This window comes from Idiotropiscis lumnitzeri, chromosome 3 (assembly GCF_059441095.1).
Source record: "Idiotropiscis lumnitzeri isolate Australia: NSW breed Sydney's pygmy pipehorse chromosome 3, RoL_Ilum_1.0, whole genome shotgun sequence".
Classification (NCBI taxonomy): domain Eukaryota; kingdom Metazoa; phylum Chordata; class Actinopteri; order Syngnathiformes; family Syngnathidae; genus Idiotropiscis; species Idiotropiscis lumnitzeri.
Window position 1 is genome coordinate 14,799,882 of NC_142393.1, and position 23,652 is coordinate 14,823,533.

Genomic DNA, 23,652 nt, shown 5'->3' on the forward strand with positions numbered 1-23,652 from the left:
GGAACAATATAATGCACATTCTCCCATGGGGAAGTAGCCTATTCACTTGCTGGACACTTCAAACCCCCAGGTGTCAACAACAATATAGTTTTGACCCCACAAACTGACTGTGGCTATCCAACACACAACTGTATAAGCAGCTGGGGTGAAAGTTCAAATGAACCCTCCCATTCAAGAGTTTAACCAGCCACATCACAACCTCACATATTATCATGACCATAGGGCGCACCGTATTAAAGGGCTTAGTCTCAATTGTGTCTGCTTTTACTGTATTAAGTACATACAAAGGGCACACCGGATTATTGGGTGCAGATACATCAAGACATGCCTCAGCGTTAAAACAATAGCTCTGCATGCTAGCATACGTTTTGAGAAATGCTGCGCCGAAAGGGCAAAATTTAGTTCGTCACATGTCATTAGCAGTCTTGCAGGTGCAAGGGCAGCTTTAGGGACTACTAAGCCAGCAGCAGATCAGACACAGTGCCATGAACAGTACATGATCACACAATGTCGGGGGAATGGATGTCACTAGTCACCGCACTCCTGACAGTCACCGTTTTAAATCAAAACCAAAACCATCAGCCAACAACAACTGAACAGCATACTGGCAAAAAATGAACCAACCAAAACAAGAAACAAAGAAATACAATTAACACAAAACTTGCATCAAGCGATGCAAAGCATTCTGGGAGTCCTTCAGCCTCAGCCAATTAGATGGCTGGTAGAGACATGTCGTGAGTAGTGCGCTTTGGGCAGCCTGTGTTTCTCTTCAGAGTGTGTAGTGAAACCAGTTTCTTGCTTGCAATAACATTGATAAGACGGATTTCGACATTGTGGACAGCGGCCCTTTTATCCAGCTTTCTACCACGTGTAAAAACTGGTCTGCGAAATGCCCCAAGTTGGTAAGGTGCGTTGTTCAAGAGACTAACGTGGACAGATCTTAGATCTCTGGACACAAGACACGCCGCATTATAGGTTTTGGGGAAGATTTGGGAATTTAAACTGCCCTTATGGTTGTGAAAATACAGGATTTGACGGATTACAATGTCACAGACACTGATTTTAAAAGATAGAGCACCCAAAGTGGATGGAACCTAACTGGTAAGGATGGATAACCTCACAAGGATCACACAGTGCTTTTAAAATGTGACAAAAAGATGCTATTCTTTGTCCATCACAAGTTTAGCTGGAATAAACATCGGCATACGCAATTTTGCAGTTTCTAAATAAGACCGCCACAACATTACAAATAGTCAAATCTTCTGTTCTTTTCCCTCTCTGCTGTTCTCTCTGTGAATAGTTTTGCACATCAAAAGATTGATGTGGAACTAGACCTATAGTTTGTACGTATTTTTTTTAATCGTGTAATACATTGATAAAAACACAGCATTTATTTGAAGCTAGGCAGACACAAACTTCTGATGGCAATTTAAGGTTGTTTACATGCTGGACTGAGTCAAACTTCCTCTCACCGAAGCATGAGATTCATTAGTTGAAGACCCTCGCCTTTGAGGAAACGGTCCCGATTGGCTGGCAACATTAGGCAGGAACACAGTGCATCAAAGAGATTCTCCATCATCTCCTGCTCCTCAGCTGTGGATGGGTTGTGACGTTTGAACACCTAAACAGAGATTTACAAGTACAGAGAAAGATCAATGGAAAATATCCGCATACACTGATCTGCATTAAGGGTGCATTATTTCTTTCCACTAGTCTGATTCATTTGCCTCCACATTACTCAGTACAGACTCAAAAGGGGAACAGGACCGGTTATGGGTTTTACTTCAGCATGAGGTTGCTGGTCAATGTAAGGAAACCAATTTTATTCAAGGGTAGAGTGAGACTTCTTGTTGTGTATTCGAATTATGTGGCAAAGAAAAACAATAAACAGAACCCTGCACTGCTTTGTATCGGCCGTTTGTTTTCGGTTTGGAAATAGACACTAAAATCCTCAGCTGACTGTTCAAGTGCAAAACACAACTCCAATGTAGTTGCAAATTAAAACCGAATACAATGATTTGCAAATCCTTTTCAACCGACATTCTATCAAATACAAGTCAAAGACAACCTTACTTTGAAATGTTTTTGTTTTTTGTACTTCTGTATTTGCTCGCATAGTTGTTCACACAATGGTGAACCGCGCCCTATTCTTGTTTGTCAACTAATGAGCCTTTTAGGGATTTGCCCTTTCTACCCAATCATGACACTTAACGACAGTATTTCCAATTAACTTGTTCGCCTGTGTAATACTGCAAACAGATGTTTATTTGCTTTTGGTTTTTTTAGTATTCCTCAAATCTTTATTTCCCCCCGTCAGTTTTTTTAGAACATGTCGCAGGCATCAATTTCAAAATGAGAGAATATTTATTATTAAAAAAATAAAAAAATTGAACATTAAATATCTTGTCGTATATTCAATTGAATATAGGTTGAAAAGAATTTGCAAATCATGGTATTCTGTTTTATTTACATTTTAAACAATGTCGCAATTGTTAATTGGAATTGCATTTTGCAATTAGTTGGGCCAATAAAAAAGTATCACTTGAAAAGAGCAGAGTAAGTCCAGTGCTAAGGAATCACCCCATTACAAATTAGCACTACTAATACAATACAATCAGATTCTTGTGAGTGTGATAAAATGAATATCTAGGGACAAAACCGTCAAAAGAAAGATTGATATTTCCGTTCCCAAAAAAATAATATGTATAATGGGGACGTATTTGGGTTATGAGTGCACAGGAAAAGCAATCATCTCAAAAAGAGTCTTACAGATAGTTGCTGCAGTAACACATCAATGCCATCCAGTTCTCCCAAGAGTTCTCTCGTGTCTGTGGAAGAGACAATGAAAAACAGAGTGAGAGAAGGAAAAAGAAAATATTTTACGGGTTTTAAATGATGGCTCTTAATTGACGTTGACAAGTATTTCTCCTTGTTCCATCTTAAATGAATAAGTGAGGACCCAATGGAGGATTATTAAAGTCATGCTGCAATATGACATGAGTGAATAGTTGTGCATTATTGAGAAACTTTCACTGGCCTGATACCTGAGACTTTACAGTTAGAGGCGGTAATAAAATGGAAGACTCAGCAGACAATGAGAAAGAGAAAAGTAATGAAGAATTCAAATGAGATTGTGAAATTAACTGAAGAGTGGTGAAGCAAATACAATCAAGAAGCTATGGGACAAAAAAAAAAAAGGGAAAAGTGATCAAAAGTGAAAACTTGAGGAAGGAATTTTTTAAAAGGGCATCGATAGTGAGACTTCGTCAGGAGAGGTAATTAAAGGGAGACGAGCAGCTGTGGAACGTCATTTGTGAGCCACACATGACACACTTACTGTCATTGTTTTGCAACAGGATGGCCAAAATTTCGCTGCAGTAAAGCTTGTTCGCATCAAAAGGCATCTTCGCCTAACAGGAAACAGTGACAATATTTCAATTAGCTCACACTTTACGCATCTTTTAATTTCAGAATTTGAGTAAACATTGATTCGGCGAACAGATTATCTTTCGCGTTCAACCAAAATAAAACATTTGCAAACATCGACTTTAACTTTGGAAAACAACGATCAACATTGTTCATATTTGGGTTCATGTCTGACATGTTACGGGCCAAACGGTTAGGCAACAGTAATTAGGGGGGCGAAGGATTTTTCAATGCATTTTTAATTCAAAATCAAGGAATAATCACTAGAATAACCGATTCTAAAAATGTTCAATAGTGCCAGGCCTACTTCTTACCTTAATTCTCTTGAGCAGCCATTGCATGAGTCCCTGCTGAGCAGCTTCTGTGCACAGGCCAGGTCTAAATTCGGCCATGTTTTCTATAATGGCTGAGGGACAAAAACACCAAAGGAAACGTCAAAATCCACCTCTCAAAACTGCTGTTGTAACAAGCACCAGAATCGTTCAACAACTGGTAGGAAAGAAACTGTATAAATGTTAAGTGCAGGATTTTGGTCCTGATCCTGTTCCTCAAAATCATATCGAGCATCGGCTAGAACCACTGGTGTATCGCCAGCTCACAAAAATGTCACAGATGAACTGCACACGGTGTGATATGCAGATGGTTTTTTTTTCAGCCTGTCTTGAGGTATCACAGTCACAATGTGAAGACAAGTTGTGTCAAAGAAACGTATCCATCCCATAGAGTACAAATCTCAGCTCGGTCAAAAGTGATAGTTTCTCCTCTGTAGCAGTCTGGCACCAAGTGTCAGGCAGTTTTCAGCTGATGCATTTCCTACTGTACACGCCTCCAATTCAAAATAGTGGCATTCATCAGAAAAGCGCAAACACCGATTTTGAGGGATACTAATGAAGGGATACAACAGTGTTTGTTGATATGGAAAGATTTGTCTGGGTTTGGTCCCAGTTCCCTCTTAGACTATGATTAGAAAGAAGCTGCTGCCACATGATATCTTCATCAGAGCGTACAGCCGCAGAAGGCGACAGACAGAGAGCGATAATGTGGAATTGTGATGAGGGAAGGGAATACAAATGAATGAAACTAGGAAAGGAAGGGAGGCGAATTGAGGCAGAGGTAGAACAGAAGGGAGGGTGTAAAGCGACGGGAGTGTGGCGTACAAGCGTACCGTCAATATGGTGAATGAAGAAATAAAAGTGAAATAAATAATACAGAAAATTAGGGATACATAAAAAGAGATGAGACAAAGGGAAAATACAAATGAGGAAACAACCGGGGGGAAAAGGGACTGCTGGTGACTGAGCCAGGGAAAGCAATGAGAGGCAGTGGGCCTTTATCAAGGATTCAAACGGAGCAGACAGTCAGCCTCCTGGAGGACAGCAGGCTCAGAGCAGAGAGCAGACAAAAGACTTATTGAAGCTGGGAGAGCTCCCTCCATAACACACGCGTGCAAACAGAGGCACACACTTGAATAGACTATACACAGGCGCTGCTCCCTCGACACGCATCTGGAGCCTAACACATACGCGCGAACACGCACACCTCAACAGCTCTCATGTGACTCGGCCTCAATCTGGCGGCAAAGAAAAGAATCATCTCAGTGGAGTCATTCCAAGCAAGAAGAGCTGAGAGGCAGGAAAGTTTGGAGTCATGTCGGGCTAAATGCAGACAAGGACTTGGCAAAGTAGGTGATGGCCCACACCCACCTTTACGTCACGTTGTCACATCATGGGTACTGCTTTTAACTCATCCGGTTAAAAATATTTTTGCATTGTGGGGGGTGGTGTATAATGAAATAATTTGGAAGGACTAGCACTGTGGAAACTAACGTTGCATGCCCCTGTGGCAAGGATGTTCTGAGCCGACTTTCAGCTGAACCGATATCAGGTGAAAAATACTTTTTTTTAATCATTGTCTGAAATTACATTTAAACGTCACCAAATAATCCAAATGTGCAACTATCGTGTCAACCAGAACAGTAGTAGCTTGGCTTTATATTACATGTTACGTTTTGTTTATTTTTTTGTAACGATGTCATCCGTGTGACTCGTCCACACCAACGAACACATTTCCTCCGCTGCACAGAGACAGAGCGATGGGGTTTGTTCTCATAGCTTGTTTGGCGGGAGAATCAAACGGAAACATGCCCCGAAATAAGCATCCTCGTCAAACAGTTGAAACAGGCGAGAGCGCCACGGACAGGTTAGCAATTGTCCAAACAACATTGTTTCAAATAGAAGTTCAACGAGTGTAAATTATTTGGTGACAAGCAAGCTTGGGCCCCACCGGTTGCATTTAACAACGTCATAAATCAATCGTGTTGTTTCTAGATGAGAGTCACGCGCGCAACCAGCATGTAGCTGTGTGGCCTCTTCATTTTAGCCTGCACAAGCCTATAAATAACATTGTAAATGTGTTGTTTACCATTACATAAATCAAATGTAACAAACTGAATAATCCCTCATACTATGGTAATGCTTATATGGGTCATTCAACCAAATTTGCTCCATTTGCCTTCCCAGGTAATTACATGAAAATATATATTTTATATACATGTATTGTGTTTGAAGTTAACATTTAATTGGCATAAATGTCACAGCGATAGGGTCTGAAATATGTCACTTCAGTTGTACAAAACCTCAGAGATCAAACAGCCAGCATACATCTTAAGCGATTCTTCAATATATCTGTACCGCATGAGACTTCAGTTCTCTCTCATGTATTTAGCTTTACTTGAACTGTTTGTCACTTTTTGCTACACTTATTCCAAAAGAATGACCATCCTTAATGAGGGATATGATGATAGGAACAACATAAAAGAAGTAGAAAATACATAGAGGCGCCGAGTGTAAGTATTAAATACAGAAATAGCACCCTCAACTGGTGCTGCGCCCTTTGATACAGCACCTCTTTTGGCCATGAAAATACGGTAATTCGCTGCAATGCAGGCGATGAAAGTGAACTCGCGGCTCCGCATCATGATAAGGCACATCAGCTTGCGCGCCCAAGCAGTGGAAATCAGGGAGGGTGAGCAACTGTGCAAAGTGCATCCATATATTTTTTTTCTTTTTAATTACAATGTCATGTTAATTTCATCACATTCATTTATGAAGCATGTACTGGCCAATGGCATGCCTTCCATTTTTGATAAATAATGAACGAAAGGCACAGTTCCTCAAAAAGAAAACTTTTCCATTCTTACCTAGTGTGTTGAAGACACCATCAGCTTCTTCTTTAACCTGCTCATCCAGTCGCTCCATATTCTGCACCAGTAACGCGACCACCTGGCCTTCCAGCTACACACAGAAAATGAGGTTTTGGTCGAGCGTTCCATATTTGAGTTTCTTAGTAACTAATTAGCATGTTTTTGTTTTGTTTCCAAAAAAATGATGAGATTCAGTATTGAGAACAAACGTGATGGTGAACAATCAAACAAAACGTTAATTTAATGAAACATTGCAGAGGAATATAGAATGAGCCGTATCAAAATGCATGTACATATTAGGCGGAAGTTAATTAAGGTCAGAACTTGTGGAAAGAAGTTTTACTCAAGCCTGATAATCAAACCAAACTGAAAGAGTGCCATCCGGCCGGTTCAAAGTACTATTACACACAAAGGAGACAGCCAGTCCACGCTGATTTATGAGCCACCAGGGACGGTCAGGGATCTTTTTGATTCATCTTATCAAGGGTACCACCTGGCCTTCTAGTAACAAGGACAGAGGACTTGGAGGCAACACAGCAAGTGAAGAGACAAATGGGTCCTAACCAAACCTTGCCGTCTCGAAACAGACTCGCCTGAAGGATGCTATAAAGAGGAGCCGGGTTTATATCGCTCCATTGCCCAGTAAATGGACTGCATTTTTTATGTCATAGTTATTCCCTTTGGAGTGTTGAAAGGCAACCCGCATTATTGTCTTAAACAATATCACATCAAGCCAACCAGCCAATTCATAACAACAAACAGCAGCTTGGGAGGCCTGTCATCGCTACTATTTTTGGGCAATGCAGTCAGTCTCATCAGACCAGGAAAACTGCCAGCGAGGAGAAAATCCGTTTGCAGTATCTCCAGCTATGACGCCATGATTCTCAGTCAGAAAGGGAGAGATTGAGAAGCTCTACATCACATGGAGGAGTTTAACTACTGTTACATATCTCGGGGTTTTATTGACAAGTGGGTTAAAGATGCAATTGCAGTACTGGTCTGGAGTTTAGAATGGCATTCCACTGTATTTTTTTTTTAGATTTGTTTTTCATCCGCCTACACAACATTTATGTAACATTAGATAACAACCAACCAATAGGAACTGCACCAAAACATTCAGCCATACTCCAAAAAGAGAATTGTGATAAAGAACTTTCTGCTTCAGTAGAATGCAGTCCATCACATGTTGACAACTCCCCGATGAGGTGTTTTGGTCATGTCCAAGCATAAGTAGTAATTGGGGCAAACTTAGGATAGCCTGGAAGGGATGCAGGGACTCACTCTTGGGAAACTGAAGGCAACGGCACATGACGAGTAAATCGGGCAATTCTAACTTGAAATGCTGCCCGTTTGACCAGACGTGGCTAAGGAAGATAAATGGACAGAATTATTATTTTTTTTGGTCCATTTTTTTTTTAATTTTAATTCTTGTTCCCATTAATAACAAGTCCGTCCAAATATATTACATGTTTGTCTGATAAAGCTGTCTGATTTTCCCTTTTTATTTTTTTTTTTGGGTTAGTTTCACCAGTGCCAATTTCGAAATGGTAATTCCGGTAGCAAATGTTTGGACACGGTCAATAAGGTGCATAGTTACCCTTTCCACAACAACAATTTGCATAACTGTTCAAATGGCCTGACAAAATGTGCACAATTGTTATTGTTTCCCAGCTAAGACACTCTAGTGTGCTGTTTCATAATTGTGCCAGAATAAAAGTTTTGGTTTGGGGTCACCAACAAGCCTTCTCCTTCAATCTTGTCAATTGAATAAAGAGAAAACATCTGTGTCAAAGGATTTCCACCCAACAGCCAGAAAAGTCATGATGATGATGATGATGATGATGATGATGTGTTCCAAGTGACCAAAAGAATATTTGTGCCTAGTTTTGTATGCCAAAGGCAAGAAGAACTGACTCGCAAAGTGATGCGTAATGTGCAGAACTCACTCACCAGAGCATCTATAAGGACCTCAGCACCCTCCTCGCTCTCGTTTAGTGTGTCAATGTCCGTCAGCTCTTGGAGTAGATCCACCACAGCTATTGCAACATGTAGATCAGATTAAGGACAACAGGTCTAGAAGCTGGAGGTTTGTGGAGAGTCCCAGCGAGTCCCGTGTTACATATATTCTGTTGAGTGAAAAATCAATAATTCCCTATGGGATCCCTGAAAAAAAAAACCCTCGTTAGGAATCACCGCATTGTTGGGTTTATTTTTAAATTGGGCTATGATATGCAATGATATATTTAAAAAATCATATCATAGCCAGGTCCAATTAATTTTACTCTTAGGCAAGTTAGGTCAGTAAAAGCATTGGTGTATGATGCAAGAGGGACACAATTCCCAGTGTTCCTCGTTGTTGAATAATTTCTCCTGGGATTTGTTGGCAATGACCAATAAGTATCAAACTAATTAAATGCATCACAGAAAGGATATCAGTGTTTTCATGACTGAGAAGACCCATCAGTGAGTGAACAGAGTTGAGCTCCACGAGCAGGTGATAGAGATCCGGCATGGTAGCAATCACATGCATTTCCTGTATGATGTCATTCAGATCCAATTCTGACTCCATGAACCTGGATGGAGCAACAAAAGAAGAGGTTAGACAGTCACCGTTGACTACAATTAAAGTTGGCTGAATGTAGGTCGTTGGTGGGCTTACTTTTCAGGATTGTCAGGGAACTTAATCCTGAGTTCCTGATTTTTGTAGGATCGTTTCTCAAAGGTCAGGATCATTTTTTTCACTGAGCTCTCATCCACCGGCTCTGCCTTTTTGATACAGGAGGGAGGCAGCAAGAGGGAAAGATGAAAGCAAAATGAGAAGAAACCTTTTGTCAAGGCGACACATGGCTGCCTGCAGCACAAAGACACTCTAATTATGTGAGAGGAGTCAGAGTTTCCGCTCTCTCTGGGGGATTTTACTGGAAAAGGGAAAGTGTCTAGCTTCCTGACGGCTTAAAAGCATTTGCCATAGTGGGTAAATAATGGTATGTTAGGACATTGCAAGTCACATTTCATATACTTCCAGCGGAACAACTTTTGTATATTGAACCGGAAGTTCAATGGGTTTTCTGCAAAATACAATGTCAACACGTTTCAAAAACATTTTTTTATCAATCTCTGATGACCAAGTAAGCTACGTGTCAAGCGTGGCATCCTTTTTATTGTTCATACACGGTCAATAAAATAGATCAATTTTTTTTCTTACGCTAGTTGCATGCACTACTGCCTTAGTGTATTATTGTGTGGAAGTCACAGTGCTGATCATTCGAAGAAATCAACCATACCTCCAAAGTAATGCTATGGAAATGATGGCCACCATTCAGATGTAATTTACAACATACAATTCGTCATTTGTACCAGTTTTTCAACTGGATATATTTGTATGATGGCAGTGATGCGGTTTAAGTGTAAATTATTAATGTTTTTGTTTTTTTTAACCTGAGTGCCAAATGCTTAGTGCAAATGTACTAGTGCTCCAATATGAAACAATGGCTTATCACAACAATCAATAATGTCTTGCGAAACAAAGGGGTGAGTAAACTATCTTTACTTAGCCAGCATAGAGTGCAGGAAGGTTTGATTTAAAGTAGAGCTGCACAATATATCGAAAAATATCGATAACACAATATTAGTCCATGCAATATGCATATCGCAAAAACATGATAGAAGTTTCTTATTGAAATGCATGGTCTCATCTGAATTTGACCAGTCAGACGCAAACGGAAATGAGACTTTGTTTTGCTGTCTTTCAGTTATCGACTGTATATGTGTTTGTGCTGTAATTTGAGTTCTAAATTACTGCCAATTTATATTACATTATGTGTAAAGTGCTTTGTTACAGCTTCAGCAGCTGTGAAATGCGCGATATAAATAAAGTTGTATTGTATTTTGCTGCATGAAAAAATAAATCCTACAAATGTAATTTCTTTAGCTACATCTTAAATATTGCAATAATATCGATTACGCTACATTCAACAAGCATATCGCGTATGGCATGTTTTTCCAATATTGTGCAGCCCTAATTTAAAGCATAAATTTATTTTGACCTGGTTTTGAACGAGTTTATTTGTGGGCTCTCATGCCACATTTCTAGACCACACTTTCTGGGAACCACCCATGGGTGTGAATACTCATAATGGTACCACTTCTGTCTCGATTTGAGGTAAGAAAAAAATAAAACTAAATTGTTCACAGTGTTTATTCTCTAAACATACTTTGTTACGGCAGGTCCATCATTTTTAACAGGTGTTGCAAACATAACACAAAAATCCTGAAAAAAAAACCCACCTATCAAACACAGGTGTATTCCCTTGACACCCACTGGACTAAGTTCTTTTGACATATGCTTACGTTACATCACGTGAAGTCATGTATGATGCAGTCATGTGTGACTTTGGAGTCATACTTTCCATAACCTCAGCAATTCTACTGTATATATAAATGCAACTACCTCAGGATCGTCTTCATCCTGGTCCATCAGTTTCTCCAAGATCTTCTTGCGATCTACAGATAAGTCATCGCTGTCCTTCATGTCAGCCCCTCCCTCAATACCGACTCCTGTCCCATCTCTGTGTCTGACATTGGACAGCTTCTGATGCTTTGCACTTCTCTGTTCCTCCTCTCCTGCATCATCCTCTCTGGAACGTGTTGCTCCTCTATCAGGCTGCGAGTTGAGAGATGCAATAAGCAATAATTCCTCAAAACACGATATACACATAAGGGGATGTGGTCCGCCAACAGGTCAACGCAGCGGGAGTTGAAAAAAGTTGTCTATGTTCATTTAAATTGTACAATGTATACTGCTTTCTTTGTCATAGACCAGCGTTGCTTTAGTTTGCGCTACCACGATTTAAAGATATAATAATCCCTGGTAAACACGCAAAAAGATAACATGATCTCTTGTCACGTAGTTCGCTACACAAGATCATCTTAAATAATTTCACGAACAACTAACAAATTAAAGCAGACGCGGAAACGTAAACGCGACTAGGCACAACTGCTAGCAGTGACACGCGCAAGCAATGGACGTTCAATTTAAGTTGCTTGTAACAATAAATTGATTAAAGAGTGTTGCGGGAGGTGGAGCCCAATCCATACCTGGTAATTCAAAAGCTCCCCGACATCCATATCCCCTGATCCGAAACCTCAACGTAAGACTTTCGGTAAAAATGATGCCTGTGTTTACCCTGACGACTAAGCGGCTACTAGTAGCTAGACGGGCACATATGCCGTAAAACAGTTGAGCGGTGCCGTAGAGTGAAGATGGAGACTGTCGTAAAGTGGCTGCATCAGCCAAACCAGTAAGTATTAAAAAAAGGAGAGACAAAAGGATTGGTTGGTTATTCTTAGTGTAGAAAATTTAAATGGATTGTTAGATTGTGAACATGATCGCTGCTTCTTTTAATTATAATTGGAATATATATTGTCTGTGTTGTATTTGAACAGCTGTTTGACCATTATTATAGATCCAGTGTATTGCTTTAAAATCACCTCCACCTGCAGTTTTGTTTCCTTCCCCTACCCCCCCCCCAACAAAAAAAACCTGATTTTTCAAATTATAAAAAAAATCCCTTAAATTGTCATACAAAGATGGGGGTCGTTATGGAGGTTAAAAATAGTTTATACTAAATTTGAACTGTTACGCCCAATAATATGTACTACACACAAAAAGTTGGACACAAAAGTTGAAACACGACTATGAAAGAAAAAAAAGTCAATGTAATAACAAAGAGAATTATGGGACTTTCAATTTCTTATCCACAAAAACTTACTATTCAATTTTGGATTGTGTTCATTCCACTTTAATCATTGTTCATGTCACCAATCCGTATAAATTGCACAAGAATGAATTGAGTGATTTTGATTGTGATGGGATAATAATTCTAAACACATAACAATCCAACACTCTCTTGGATTGTACACGGTGCATTGCACCTGCACATGATGCAAATTAACAAATCAATCTCAGCTCGTCTCATATGAACTAGTACAGACGAATAACTTTGCCACTAAGACGAGGTTCGTACCCAGCCAACCATCGCACAGCCCTGATTGACTAAAAAAGTCAAATTGAGTCTTTGCAAACAAAAATAAGGGCTTATCAATTTTGTTATATTTGATTTTGTTTAATTCGACTGCGGCATATTGTGACCACACTTTGTTTGCAATATTTCCTTCCTTCCAACAACCTCAAATGCATCATATAATCCGGTCAAATCTAGGCTAATCTTTCAGTCTTTTAGAAGGTATTTGGAATATGAGGCTCCATAATTGTGGAACCTAACAATGAAATTGAAACAACACATGGTGACAGTCTTTTTAAGTATTTATTTAGCTTAGGACAGAGAACAAAACAAAACTGTGTTTTTATGAGTTTGTCCGTTTCACCAGTTTTTAACTCATTCCCATGGATGGAGAAAAAAAAGAGAGAGAGAGAATTGTATGCTGTAATTCTCTGCTCTCTTGCATTGTGTGAACAATGACTCATTTGCAGGATTTTAATTAAATAGATAGCACAAATAAAATTCTGAATTGAATCAACACAGTTGGTGTGTTCCTGATAAGAAGAGCTAGAAAAAAATTTATTATTTTCCCAGCCATCTTGCATCTGTACCATGACTTCATAATGTCTTGTACACAACTGTGATGAAGCTTAACTGCAAGTTGCTGTGGAGAGGAAGAGCACAAATGGAAGGAGACACACACGGAATGGAGAAGAAGGCCGAGAGTGTCGGGAAGAGATAGTGGAGGGGAGTGCAAATTAATTTGATCTTCATTATGAAGATGACGGCTTTCATGCTAATGAAACAGACACTGACAAAACTGTTGTAGGTGGATTAACAGCTCATTAATTCAATTACTCTGCTTACACCCATGCATAGTGAAAGTCCACTTTAAATTCACAGTTGAATCTGCTAAAATATGGAAGATCAATTGCTGAAACAGGGTTAAGGATTTTTATCATTTCCGAACATGCTATGAAGTGGAGCTACGTGAAAAACATGTTAGAAGCTCTCTGAAAATTGTTAACATTGTGATTTGAGCTAATTCTTTGGCATTTGAGGGAATGGTTTAATGTTTTGTGATCAACCAGAAACACGTAAAAAAACAGGCATAATCCTTAAATAACATTGAATGGTCTCTTCAAAACAAATGATTTGTAGGAAATTATGTCAAGTGATTGAATTAATTCTCAGGTATACTGTCACCTTTATAAAACCTTAATTAACCAAACTGGCAGTTAACATTCTTAACAGTCAGGAATGTTAACTTCTGACAGTTAGTATCTGGGTCATTCATGCATAATTAACCAAGCAATCCATCCATTTTAGTACTTGTCTTCATTAGTATTGTGGATGAGTTGGAGCCAGTTGACTTTAGACGAGCGGAGAGTACACCCTGGACTGGGTACCAGCCAATCGCAGAGCACATGTAGACAATTTAGGGTCCTCAATAAACAATAAAGGTGCATGTTTTTGAACATTGTGAAAATATTCCACAAAGAAAACCTGGAACAGAGATTCAAAGCAGCTAGAACTTCAGGTCTGTGGAGCGGATGCGCTAACAACAATGTCATTATGCTGCCATTATTCAAGTACTTGTAAATCAAACTAAATCATAATACTAAAAGACAATTGACAACACATGTTAGACAGATAAAAAGAAGGTTTTTGTAGATGGATGCAGTAGATTATGTGAATAGATTTACAGTATTAGCAAAAGCTTCACTTGCCGGTTGAATTTGTGACCAAATAAGCTTAACCCATTGAAATAAATGGGGAATTTATTAATGCGTTCCAGCCCCTGAAAAAAATAAACGCTACCATTTTTGTTAGTTGTTTTTAATCAATGAAAATATAACTTTATTTTAAAATATTGATAGAAAAAAGATTTATAAAACATAACCACTTAACAATTCTACTACTACTAATTTATTTATTCACGTCACTTGAAGCATACCAAATTACATTTTTACCCACAAAGCAAAGAAAATAATTACTAGACCATTGTTGGATTCTGAGAAACATGGCTGTATTTTATGCATGATATATATTCAAGAAAATTATGGTTGAACTCTAAATTGTTCCACTTTTGGCTTTGGAAGTTTAGCCGCAGCCCACTAACATTTTATTATTGAAATTTTTAGGTTGTCACTCATCACACATTCAATTTGATCAGCAAAACCTCCTCAATAGCAAGGTTGTTAGATTCATACAGCATTCATAAAGTCTGACTTGAGAGTGCGTCTTCAGAGCTGTGGCCTTTGACCAGGCAGGGGCCCATATTTGGTAGTTTCAAAATAGACTTACTGTATTGTAGAATACGTAACGAGAACAATATATCTTTATTTATTAACTACAATAAGGCTGTATTTAATTGAGAACCCAACAAAGGGTTAACAACATGACATGTTTTTGTTTGTGTAGTTCCTATGAGAGTTGTTGACAAGAGACATGGTTTTAGGTCAAAGATAACTTGATGGAGGCCTTACCTCAATGTGAAAGGAGGGTCACAGTGTGTCTGTGTAGGCCTGTCATTCTGTCTCTTCCGCCTCTAGCCGCAGTGTCGAGCTTCCGGCGCTTGGCCTCTCTCTGTATCAGTCTGCTCTCTATCACCCGTGAAGTCAAATGTTGACAGAGAATCAGGGAGCAGCTGAATGCTAAAGAGGCCAGAGAGCACCTTTAAGCGCCAGTAGGAGGGGGATAACAAGTACAGACTGCGTGTGTATGGGTTTGTCTCATATCTCGTAAATAGGGGTGGAATGGTTCACTAAGTCCATGGTTTGTTTTGTGGTCACAGTTTTCGTTTCCATTTGGCACACTTTTATTTACATATTTTGTATTTATCTTAAATATATCTTTATCTATCTATGTCAGTGGTGTATAGTGATGGGCACAAAAATTAAATGCTCTTCCATTGGATGCCAAAAGGTGCAATAAACCCACACCGGAGATGAGAAACAGCAGGCTACCTTTCTTTGAATTTAAATGTGAAATCACCCATCAGCCCACAACCTGCACCCCCCTTGTTCATCCTGCTTGCCACTCTGTGGTCAAAAAGAAGGCATAGTGCACTTTGCCGTTGTCAGTAAAACAAATAAAAAATAAAAGAGGTGTGTGTGCCAATGGACCAAACAGAACACATATGAACCAAACTGAAACAGTTGAACCAAACAGTTTGGATGGTTTTCAAAAACCGTTCCAGTCCGAAGAGCCAACTAATCATTCATCCACCCATTCATGTTCTACCACTTACCTCGCTCAGGGTCACAGCTGAGCTGGAGCTAATCCAAGTTGACTTTGAGGTTCACCCTGGACTGTTTGCCAGTCAGTCACGGCAAACAAACATTTAAAATCACATGACACACTTACAGTCTTCATTTAACCTAGAATGCATGTTTTTGGTAAAAAAAAGGAGCGATCCCCCCTGAAGCTCCGCCTAGTCCTCAGTATCTCGAGCAGCATTTGCATAGACCTGAAACAACGGGCAGGCGCTTACCATTGGAGGAGCTCGGAGAGGTACGCTGGGGCGAGGCCATTTAAAGATTTGAAGACGAACAGAGGTATCTTAAAATGAACTCGAAAGTGCACTGGGGGTCAGTGAAGAGAGGCCAAGATTGGGTTTATGGATACATTTGACTAGACTTTACTAATATAGTTAGTCAGGGAGCAGTCTCTTTCAAAAAGATCCCCATTAGGACCTGTATATTCTAAGGCACCCAAGACAAATCCTGATAGACTACCTCACCCAAAGTTATGTTATTTTGATTCCCCAGGCTAAATATTACAGTTTTCCCCTGAAGTAACCACTGGCCCAGTTGGCCAAGCCAACCAACCATTTGAAGTTGAATATCCTGCTGGGATTGCTGCCAGTCAGAAGACAAAGTGAATGTCACTTGACATAATCCAAAAGTTGGAGTTTGTGAGTCAAAATACAACAGAATAGGCTGCAGAATGGGCGAGTAATGGCTTCTGACTGCTGGTAAGAAGAACAGATTGCAAAGTGGGAAGGTTAATGAGATTTTCACAAGGTGTCCATTTTGGCGGTTTGAACTCAGATTAAATTGACACACTGGGATTAAAATTAATTGACCTGTGAAATGAATGTGTGCCTCAAACTTTAAGAATTGATGGAAATTGCATCTTGAGTTTGAGAGGGAAGATGACATGGGTGCAAAATGGAAATAAATTTACATAGATTCCTGGCGTGTACGTATAAGTACTTTCGGAGACGGTGAAGCGCTAACTGGTATGATCCAACACTTCTGATCAAGAGATTATTTTGTTGCTTCAAGAGCCCTGCATTATTCACTAAATCCCTAAAAAAATTATGGTGACAACAGTAAGCGTAAAAAATCTGTAGCTTTTTCTTGAAGCCTATTAAAATGTATAGATGTTTTCGTTGCCACTGTGCTCCACCACGCCACAAAATCATTTTTGCATAATTTATTATACTCATTATAGTCTCTCAAGGGGAAATTGAGCAGTGTATTTGTGTTACACACGTAGAGGAAGCATATCCCACACAAGCAGGTATGCAAGCCTCCAGGTCACCGGTGACCGCAATTAGGACAAACGCGATAAAAATGGATGGATGCTCCCAAAGCCTCCAATTAATTCTGATAGATACAGGCTTTGGATAAAGCCATTTGCATTGAGACTTAAAACCCTCAACAAACTACAAGCACACATTTGACTTCTCCATCCTAAGCAAAGAACTTATTATCCATGAAAGTCTTAGAATTTGGATTTTTATTGGTTCATTTTGATATTTCAGGTTTTGGTCAAATGTAGGACTGAATGCAGTGTTGACGTGTGGCAGGTGGCAAGGCTGCAGCAGGGAGAACACGATTCCATCTGACACTCTTTAACTGTTTTCATGCTAATTAAGCTCCAGTGCGTATAGCTTTTTTTTTTTTTTTTTTTCATTTTTTTGTTCACTCTGCCCCTGTGATCATCAGTGTGACTGTTAAATCCTTTTCACACTGCACTTAGTAGTGCACAGCGTGCCGTTATCAAACCCATTCATTTTCTATAGGGTGAGAGGCGGGTACCACAGAAAGGAGTGTTGATGGGTGGCTTGGCACAGCAGGAAGACTTCTGCCGCAATGGCACGTTGCCTCGAGTTGAAAAATGTTCTATTTGAGGGCAGCTGTGCTTGATGTCAGGCAAGCGCCTCAAATAGGAGAAGAGCTCAATGGTGGAGGCATTATCTGCTGTCTTATTTACAAGTAACAGCATGAGGACAACGCAAAAAGCCTTAATAAATGCAGTGTGTTGGTGTCCCGAGCTTTTGTCACACAAGAGATAACATGCAGTGAAGTGTTTCAGAGGACATTATGACACCTGAAACATATCGTTATCTCAAAGCGGTTTTGGTGCTACTGTAGATCAGATTAAACACTCCAAGTTCCCACCAAGCAATAGTAAATGATGCACCGTTCTATTTTTTTTATCTGCTACTCGCTCCTTCTCCCGCTTTTTAAAATGACCAAACACAGGTGTTTTGCTGCAACCATGAAATAAAAAGGGATTTACATTCTGGCCATCCTACCTTCTGCCACTGCCATGCTACAGTTATCCTGCTTTGTTTCAATTTGTTTTTGGGGGTGAAATGTTTTGGTTTTTAATCAAATTCAATAAAGTCCAGAAAGCAAACAACTTCTGCTTTCCTTGGGGCAGCTCATTTTTTTCTATCCGTAACAAAAACATTACTATGCTGTTTTTTAATTAAGCAAAATGCTAACAATATGCTGATGCAACAGATATTTTATTTTTCCACTCATAGTACATGCTCCTATCAGTGTTTCCCATCTATTCTATTTATTACCCTGCATTGACTCTCAACCCTTCTTGTTCACAATAATCCACACAACAATACACTGGACAAAAGTTCGTATCAGTGAAGGACAGCTCCAATCAGTGAGGAAGGCAAAAGGCAGGACCGAACTGGGGTTGTAAGCCAAGCAGTGCTATCAAAATAAAGTGGCAGGAGGTATTCAATTCAGGATTCTAGAATGCAAGCGAGAGGACAATTTGGGGAGTTGATGTCATTATACAGTCTGCGTCATTGTGAGTGGCCTGACATCAAGCAACTAACTCCTATAAACACTTCATCCTTGTCGGCATCGGTGCAGGGCAAGGGCGATGGAGTTCTGAGGTGAGGCAGTTGGACAATGGCTGAAGAGGTATCGCCCTTGCCAGCCTCTGACTTTGTATCCCATTGAAGCGGAGGAAATGATGGATATCCGATCTAATTTTGGACAGCCCACTTTAACATAAGCAGTCAGACAGAGACTGTGGGAGACCAGCGTCTGGGAACACAGCTGGGCCAAGAGGATAAGGCCGACAGTTTCGGACCACCTACAGGACTGTTTGTGCATACACGGGTGTCCACACAGGAACCATCTGTCTTGCATTTGAGACGAGTCGGAGGCCGATACTTAAGCGGCAGGGATGAGGAGTGTGCTTGCAAATTGGTTTTCAAATGGAGGTTTGTGTCACCCCTGGGGGGTACGTGAAAGCACTTCAGCTGGTGAGTGAGAGATTAAAACATATTTAAAAATCAGCAACAATGTAAAAAAAAAAAAGTGATCTCCCCAGTTGCCTACCAGCCACCAAAAATGACAAAGATCCTCACTGTAGTACAAGGCTGCGTCTCATTAAATACAAAAACATTCGGTTCAGTACAACAATGCAATTTTCTGTGTTGACAGTAAGTAATTTTGGTAATATTCTTTTTAATTATTAAATGTGTTTGAAGAATTTTTTTCAGTTTCTACTCTTACTTAAAATTAACTTCATGACTTCTTGTAGGGGCGGCGCGCTGGGCGACTGCTTAGCATATCTGCCTCACAGAGCAATGATTGAGTGTTTGAATCCAGGCTCCTTCTGCTCCCCCCGTGCCTGCATGTGTTTTCTCCGGGTACTGCGGTTTCCTCGTTCACCCCCCCAAAAAATGCATCATAGGTTAATTAAACACTAAGTTGTCCCTAGGTGTGATTGTGAGTGACTGGTTGTTCATCTGCGTGTGCCCTGGGATTTGCTGGCAACCCAGTTCAGGGTGTGCTCCGCCTACTGCCCAAAGACAGCTGGGATAGGTTCCAGCACGACTGCGAACCTTGTGAGGACGAGCGGTTTGGATTATGGACCTGGACTTGAGAGTAGTGTCGTATATAATAAACGTACAATGTCAATTTACACTGACTTCTGCAAGCGACAAATAGCGTAGACTGCGGTACTTTGTGGTGACATTTATCGTCTGTAACAAGACATCACACAAAATGAAACGGTGTCACTGTGATTGATGCCACTGGTCTGAGCTGCGTGCCATCCAGTTGTGCACTATTATTCATTTAATGAATTAATACATTGTGAAATTGACAAGGTTTTATGATTCTGTATCAAGAAAGAAGATGCAGTTGAGCTAAAGATGGGCTTTGGGAAGTCGCCTTGCCATATTCAATTCACGATTTATTTTTTTCTTACTGTATTGTAAGACACATTTTTTTTACATTTTTGTCAGATGACTAATGGGTGCAAATTTCAACTCATGATGAAAAAAATAATTGTGATTAATTAGCTCTGTATAATTTACAATATGACAAATTCCTATGTGAAAATGAATGTTTTTTTTTCAGTTTTCTCTGACTGCTATATGCTTTTTGGCCCATATGAATAAATGAACAATTACCACATTTTCAAGTATTCAAATGTAATGTATCAAATTTATTACAGCTGCCTTTTCATCCAGAAGGCCTTCAGAAAATGGTACCTGAATATCCAGCACGACTTCCCGTGACCTTTAGACTGAGACCTTGACGTGTAATGTTTTGATTTTCCTTTAATACATATTTTAGGACTGTATACACTAATGCGCAAGAGGCGGGGTCCACTCAGAAATGGTCGCCAGGTAATTACAGGGCACATATCAACAAAACAAAAAAAAACAACCAAACTCACGGTCAATTGAATTTGCAATGTGGGAGGAAACCAGTGAAAAGACACGCATTGCACGGGGAGGGCATGCAGACTTCGCACGGGAGGCCTTATTTCAAATCACAACCTCTGCACTGTGACGTGGATGTGGAAACCATATGACAAGTGTACCACCTGAAACAGTGGACTTACTATTTTCTTCCTCGGGTATTTGTATAAATGGCTAAATCAGAGGCGAATCTGAGATGTCAAGCATATTTTAAACAAAAAAATGAAATAAAAAATTATTACTCAGATTGGATTAGTTTTTGCAAAATGAAACTTAAAAACACAAATTCTCATGTGGCAGAGACACGATAAGAAGAGACGCAGTGAAAGTTTGAGCGTGTGCCATTTTGGCCAACTGTTGACTCAATAAAGTCAACCTGGTCAACCGAGCAAGGCTGGGGTGAGAAGTTCCTTCATTGCTTTTCGTCTTTGATCCTGCGCCAGGACAATTCACCACAATAAAATCCTGAGAAGTAACCGAGTACCCACAAAAAAGGGTCTAAATGCTATTATTCGAGTCACCATTCATCGCCTAGTTGATAATATCACATGGTGTCTGAGTTGACATTCAATTTCAATTAAATGCCAAGAGTGGATAAAGGTTAAAACGTGAAAACAAATATCTTAGACAACTGTGATGGTGTTAGGAGGTGTTTCCTAACTCAGGCTGATGATGATGCATTGCTGGCTGGGTAAGCTGATTAAATCACTGCGCACAAGGCGAGGTAGCATTACCACTTTATAAGGCTGTTGGCATGGTAACCAATATCTGCAACACTCTCTGTCTCTCACAATTTCTTTTTTTTTCTCTTGCATTTTTTTTCTTACTTTGCATGCAGAAAGGGTGTGAGGAGCAACGCCTGCCTCAATGAACGTAATTAATCTCAATGGATGCAGCTGCACAAAGAGCTGATTTATTATTATTTTTCTTTTATTTTGAAGTGTTATTTTGTGCAGCCGAATTTAAAGAGCACATACTGTATTTGTTCATGCTCTGTCCCTGTATGAATTACGAGGCTTAAGAGTAATTCAGAATTTCGCTCAAATTGACCATCAGATTTTTTATCTTTTTGTGTTGTCATATTTGCATACTGCTGTACAAAAAAATTATACTGATGAATCCAATGCAAATAATAATGTTAATCGTAACAATCCTAAATCAAATTAAACACTTTATTTCCCAAATTGATTTTAAACAAGTGCAAAATCATATTAAATAAATGCTTGAGTTTTCTTGGGAAATTATTACAGTGTAACAATAAAGTGAAAATTAACCCAAAAATCGTGCAAACAGTTATTAGACGTGAAGTGGTAGAAGAAAAGGAGAAAAAAAGATGTCAGATATTTTGATTGTATAATGTCATTTATCATAAGACTTATCATGCTTAATTTTTAAGAAATGCATCCGTTTCCAAACTATTACCGGTATTTCAAATGATCTTTAAATCCATATTTCACCATTTTCTCTGAACATAATTATTGAGAAGCTCTAGCATGACTGCTGCTTCCTTTAACACTTTTTTTGTGTTTTCATAGTTCTTAGTGGGAAAAAATGCTCAAGGTGAGTCTGTAAAATTATTTTATTCTCAAGGAATCACGACTGTTTGAAATATTCTTATTTTATGAACATGCAAACTCCACACAGGCAGGCCCGAGCCGGAATCAAACCCACGACCTCTGCACTGTGAGGCAATCGTGCCGCCAACCACTATTCCGTCGGTGACTATTATGACTTTATTTTCATAGTATTGTGACACGATGTGTCGTTCATTAATGACTGTTCTGGAGAAATGATCGTTTTCCACCAATCCATTTTTTACAACACTTGTTCTCATGAGGTTTGAAGATAAGCTTTAGCCGATCCGTTGTTTCTTTTTGGGCATGATATGGGTTCAGACGCCAGTGAATAGAAAGACACATACAGATAAACAACCATTAAAACATGTACTCACATCTCCACTGATGGACAATGCAAAATGTTCAATGACCCTAACAAGCATGTTTTAGGAGTGTGGGAGGAAACCCACACAAACACGGGATGAACATGCAAACCTCAGAACTGAGGTCCACCGTGTTACCCACGACTGTTTTCTCAGAAAACAAAAGATCAACTCTTGACCAGTTCTTTACAAGCACTTGGCAAACCTATTAGTCGTCTTATGAACTGTAGTTTTGCTTAAGCTATTATGCCTTCACCTTTCTAATGGCAAAGGAACATAAAGGATGGTGGCAGAGATGAAAGCGGACTTCGTGGGCAGCGATGCAGCCTGCTCATGAGGATTCATAGCAGATTTTTAGTATCACTGCACCATAGCATCTCTTCAGCTCAACGCTTTTCTAAATACAGGTACCAGTAATCATTTATCCTCTGTGCAGCCGCTGAAATGACACACGCACACACACATTAGTCGCTACTCGCTCCCATAGCTGACACAATCACACATCGAGTGATGAAATGATTTTCCCCTCCAGTGCTTTTCAATTCACATTTTGGGGACTAGTGTTTTCCTTTGGTACAAAATGATTGTGGCTATTTTAAAGTATTCGACAAAAGTATGAGGGGCACCATCTAGTCCGCGGGGACGCATGTTGACATTGAGTGAGCACGTCAGGCATGCACAGGTCCAGGGTGGAAGAAAATAAACGATTAGTCGTCGTTCACTGACCAGGGTACCCGGCCATCATTCGACACGCTGTCATTTTTCATGACAAACGGAATGGTTTGGGTTGAATTCACTGCAGGCAGGCAGGTCTTCCGTGAATTGGCTGATTGGAAGGCAAAGTGTCAAAAAACACAGGATTAGTGAATTGTCGACTTAAGCACCATCATCAACATCAGTGCAGGGCTTAAAAGCCATCTCAATAGGCTGGCTAATCAGTTCAACCCCGAGCTCACGCCAGTTCAAAACGTATTCCTGCACTTTCCCCTCAGATAGCCCGACAATAGCGTATTTGTTGTCGTTTGGGGCATCTGCAAGCGACAAGGTAGAGTTTTCACAGAGTATGGCGTGTGAAGAGGAAGAGCAAGAATCCCGTCCT

The 23,652-nt window shown here is 39.8% G+C and overlaps 1 protein-coding gene across 1 annotated transcript in view; it reads right to left on the bottom strand.

Moving 5' to 3' along the window:
• The window catches only part of ctnnbl1 (catenin, beta like 1), a 31,157-nt gene extending 19,267 nt beyond the window's left edge, over positions 1-11,890 (bottom strand). Inside the window, exons 1-10 of the mRNA XM_088290711.1 lie at positions 11,726-11,890; positions 11,079-11,291; positions 9,288-9,394; positions 9,060-9,201; positions 8,579-8,674; positions 6,626-6,719; positions 3,741-3,832; positions 3,338-3,410; positions 2,770-2,828; positions 1,473-1,621 (exon numbers count right to left, since the gene is read on the bottom strand). Of these exons, the coding sequence (XP_088146837.1) occupies positions 1,473-1,621; positions 2,770-2,828; positions 3,338-3,410; positions 3,741-3,832; positions 6,626-6,719; positions 8,579-8,674; positions 9,060-9,201; positions 9,288-9,394; positions 11,079-11,291; positions 11,726-11,755 (1,055 nt within the window). The 5' untranslated portion in view covers positions 11,756-11,890. The remainder of the gene's footprint in view (positions 1-1,472; positions 1,622-2,769; positions 2,829-3,337; positions 3,411-3,740; positions 3,833-6,625; positions 6,720-8,578; positions 8,675-9,059; positions 9,202-9,287; positions 9,395-11,078; positions 11,292-11,725) is intronic.
• Positions 11,891-23,652: the final 11,762 nt, after the last annotated feature.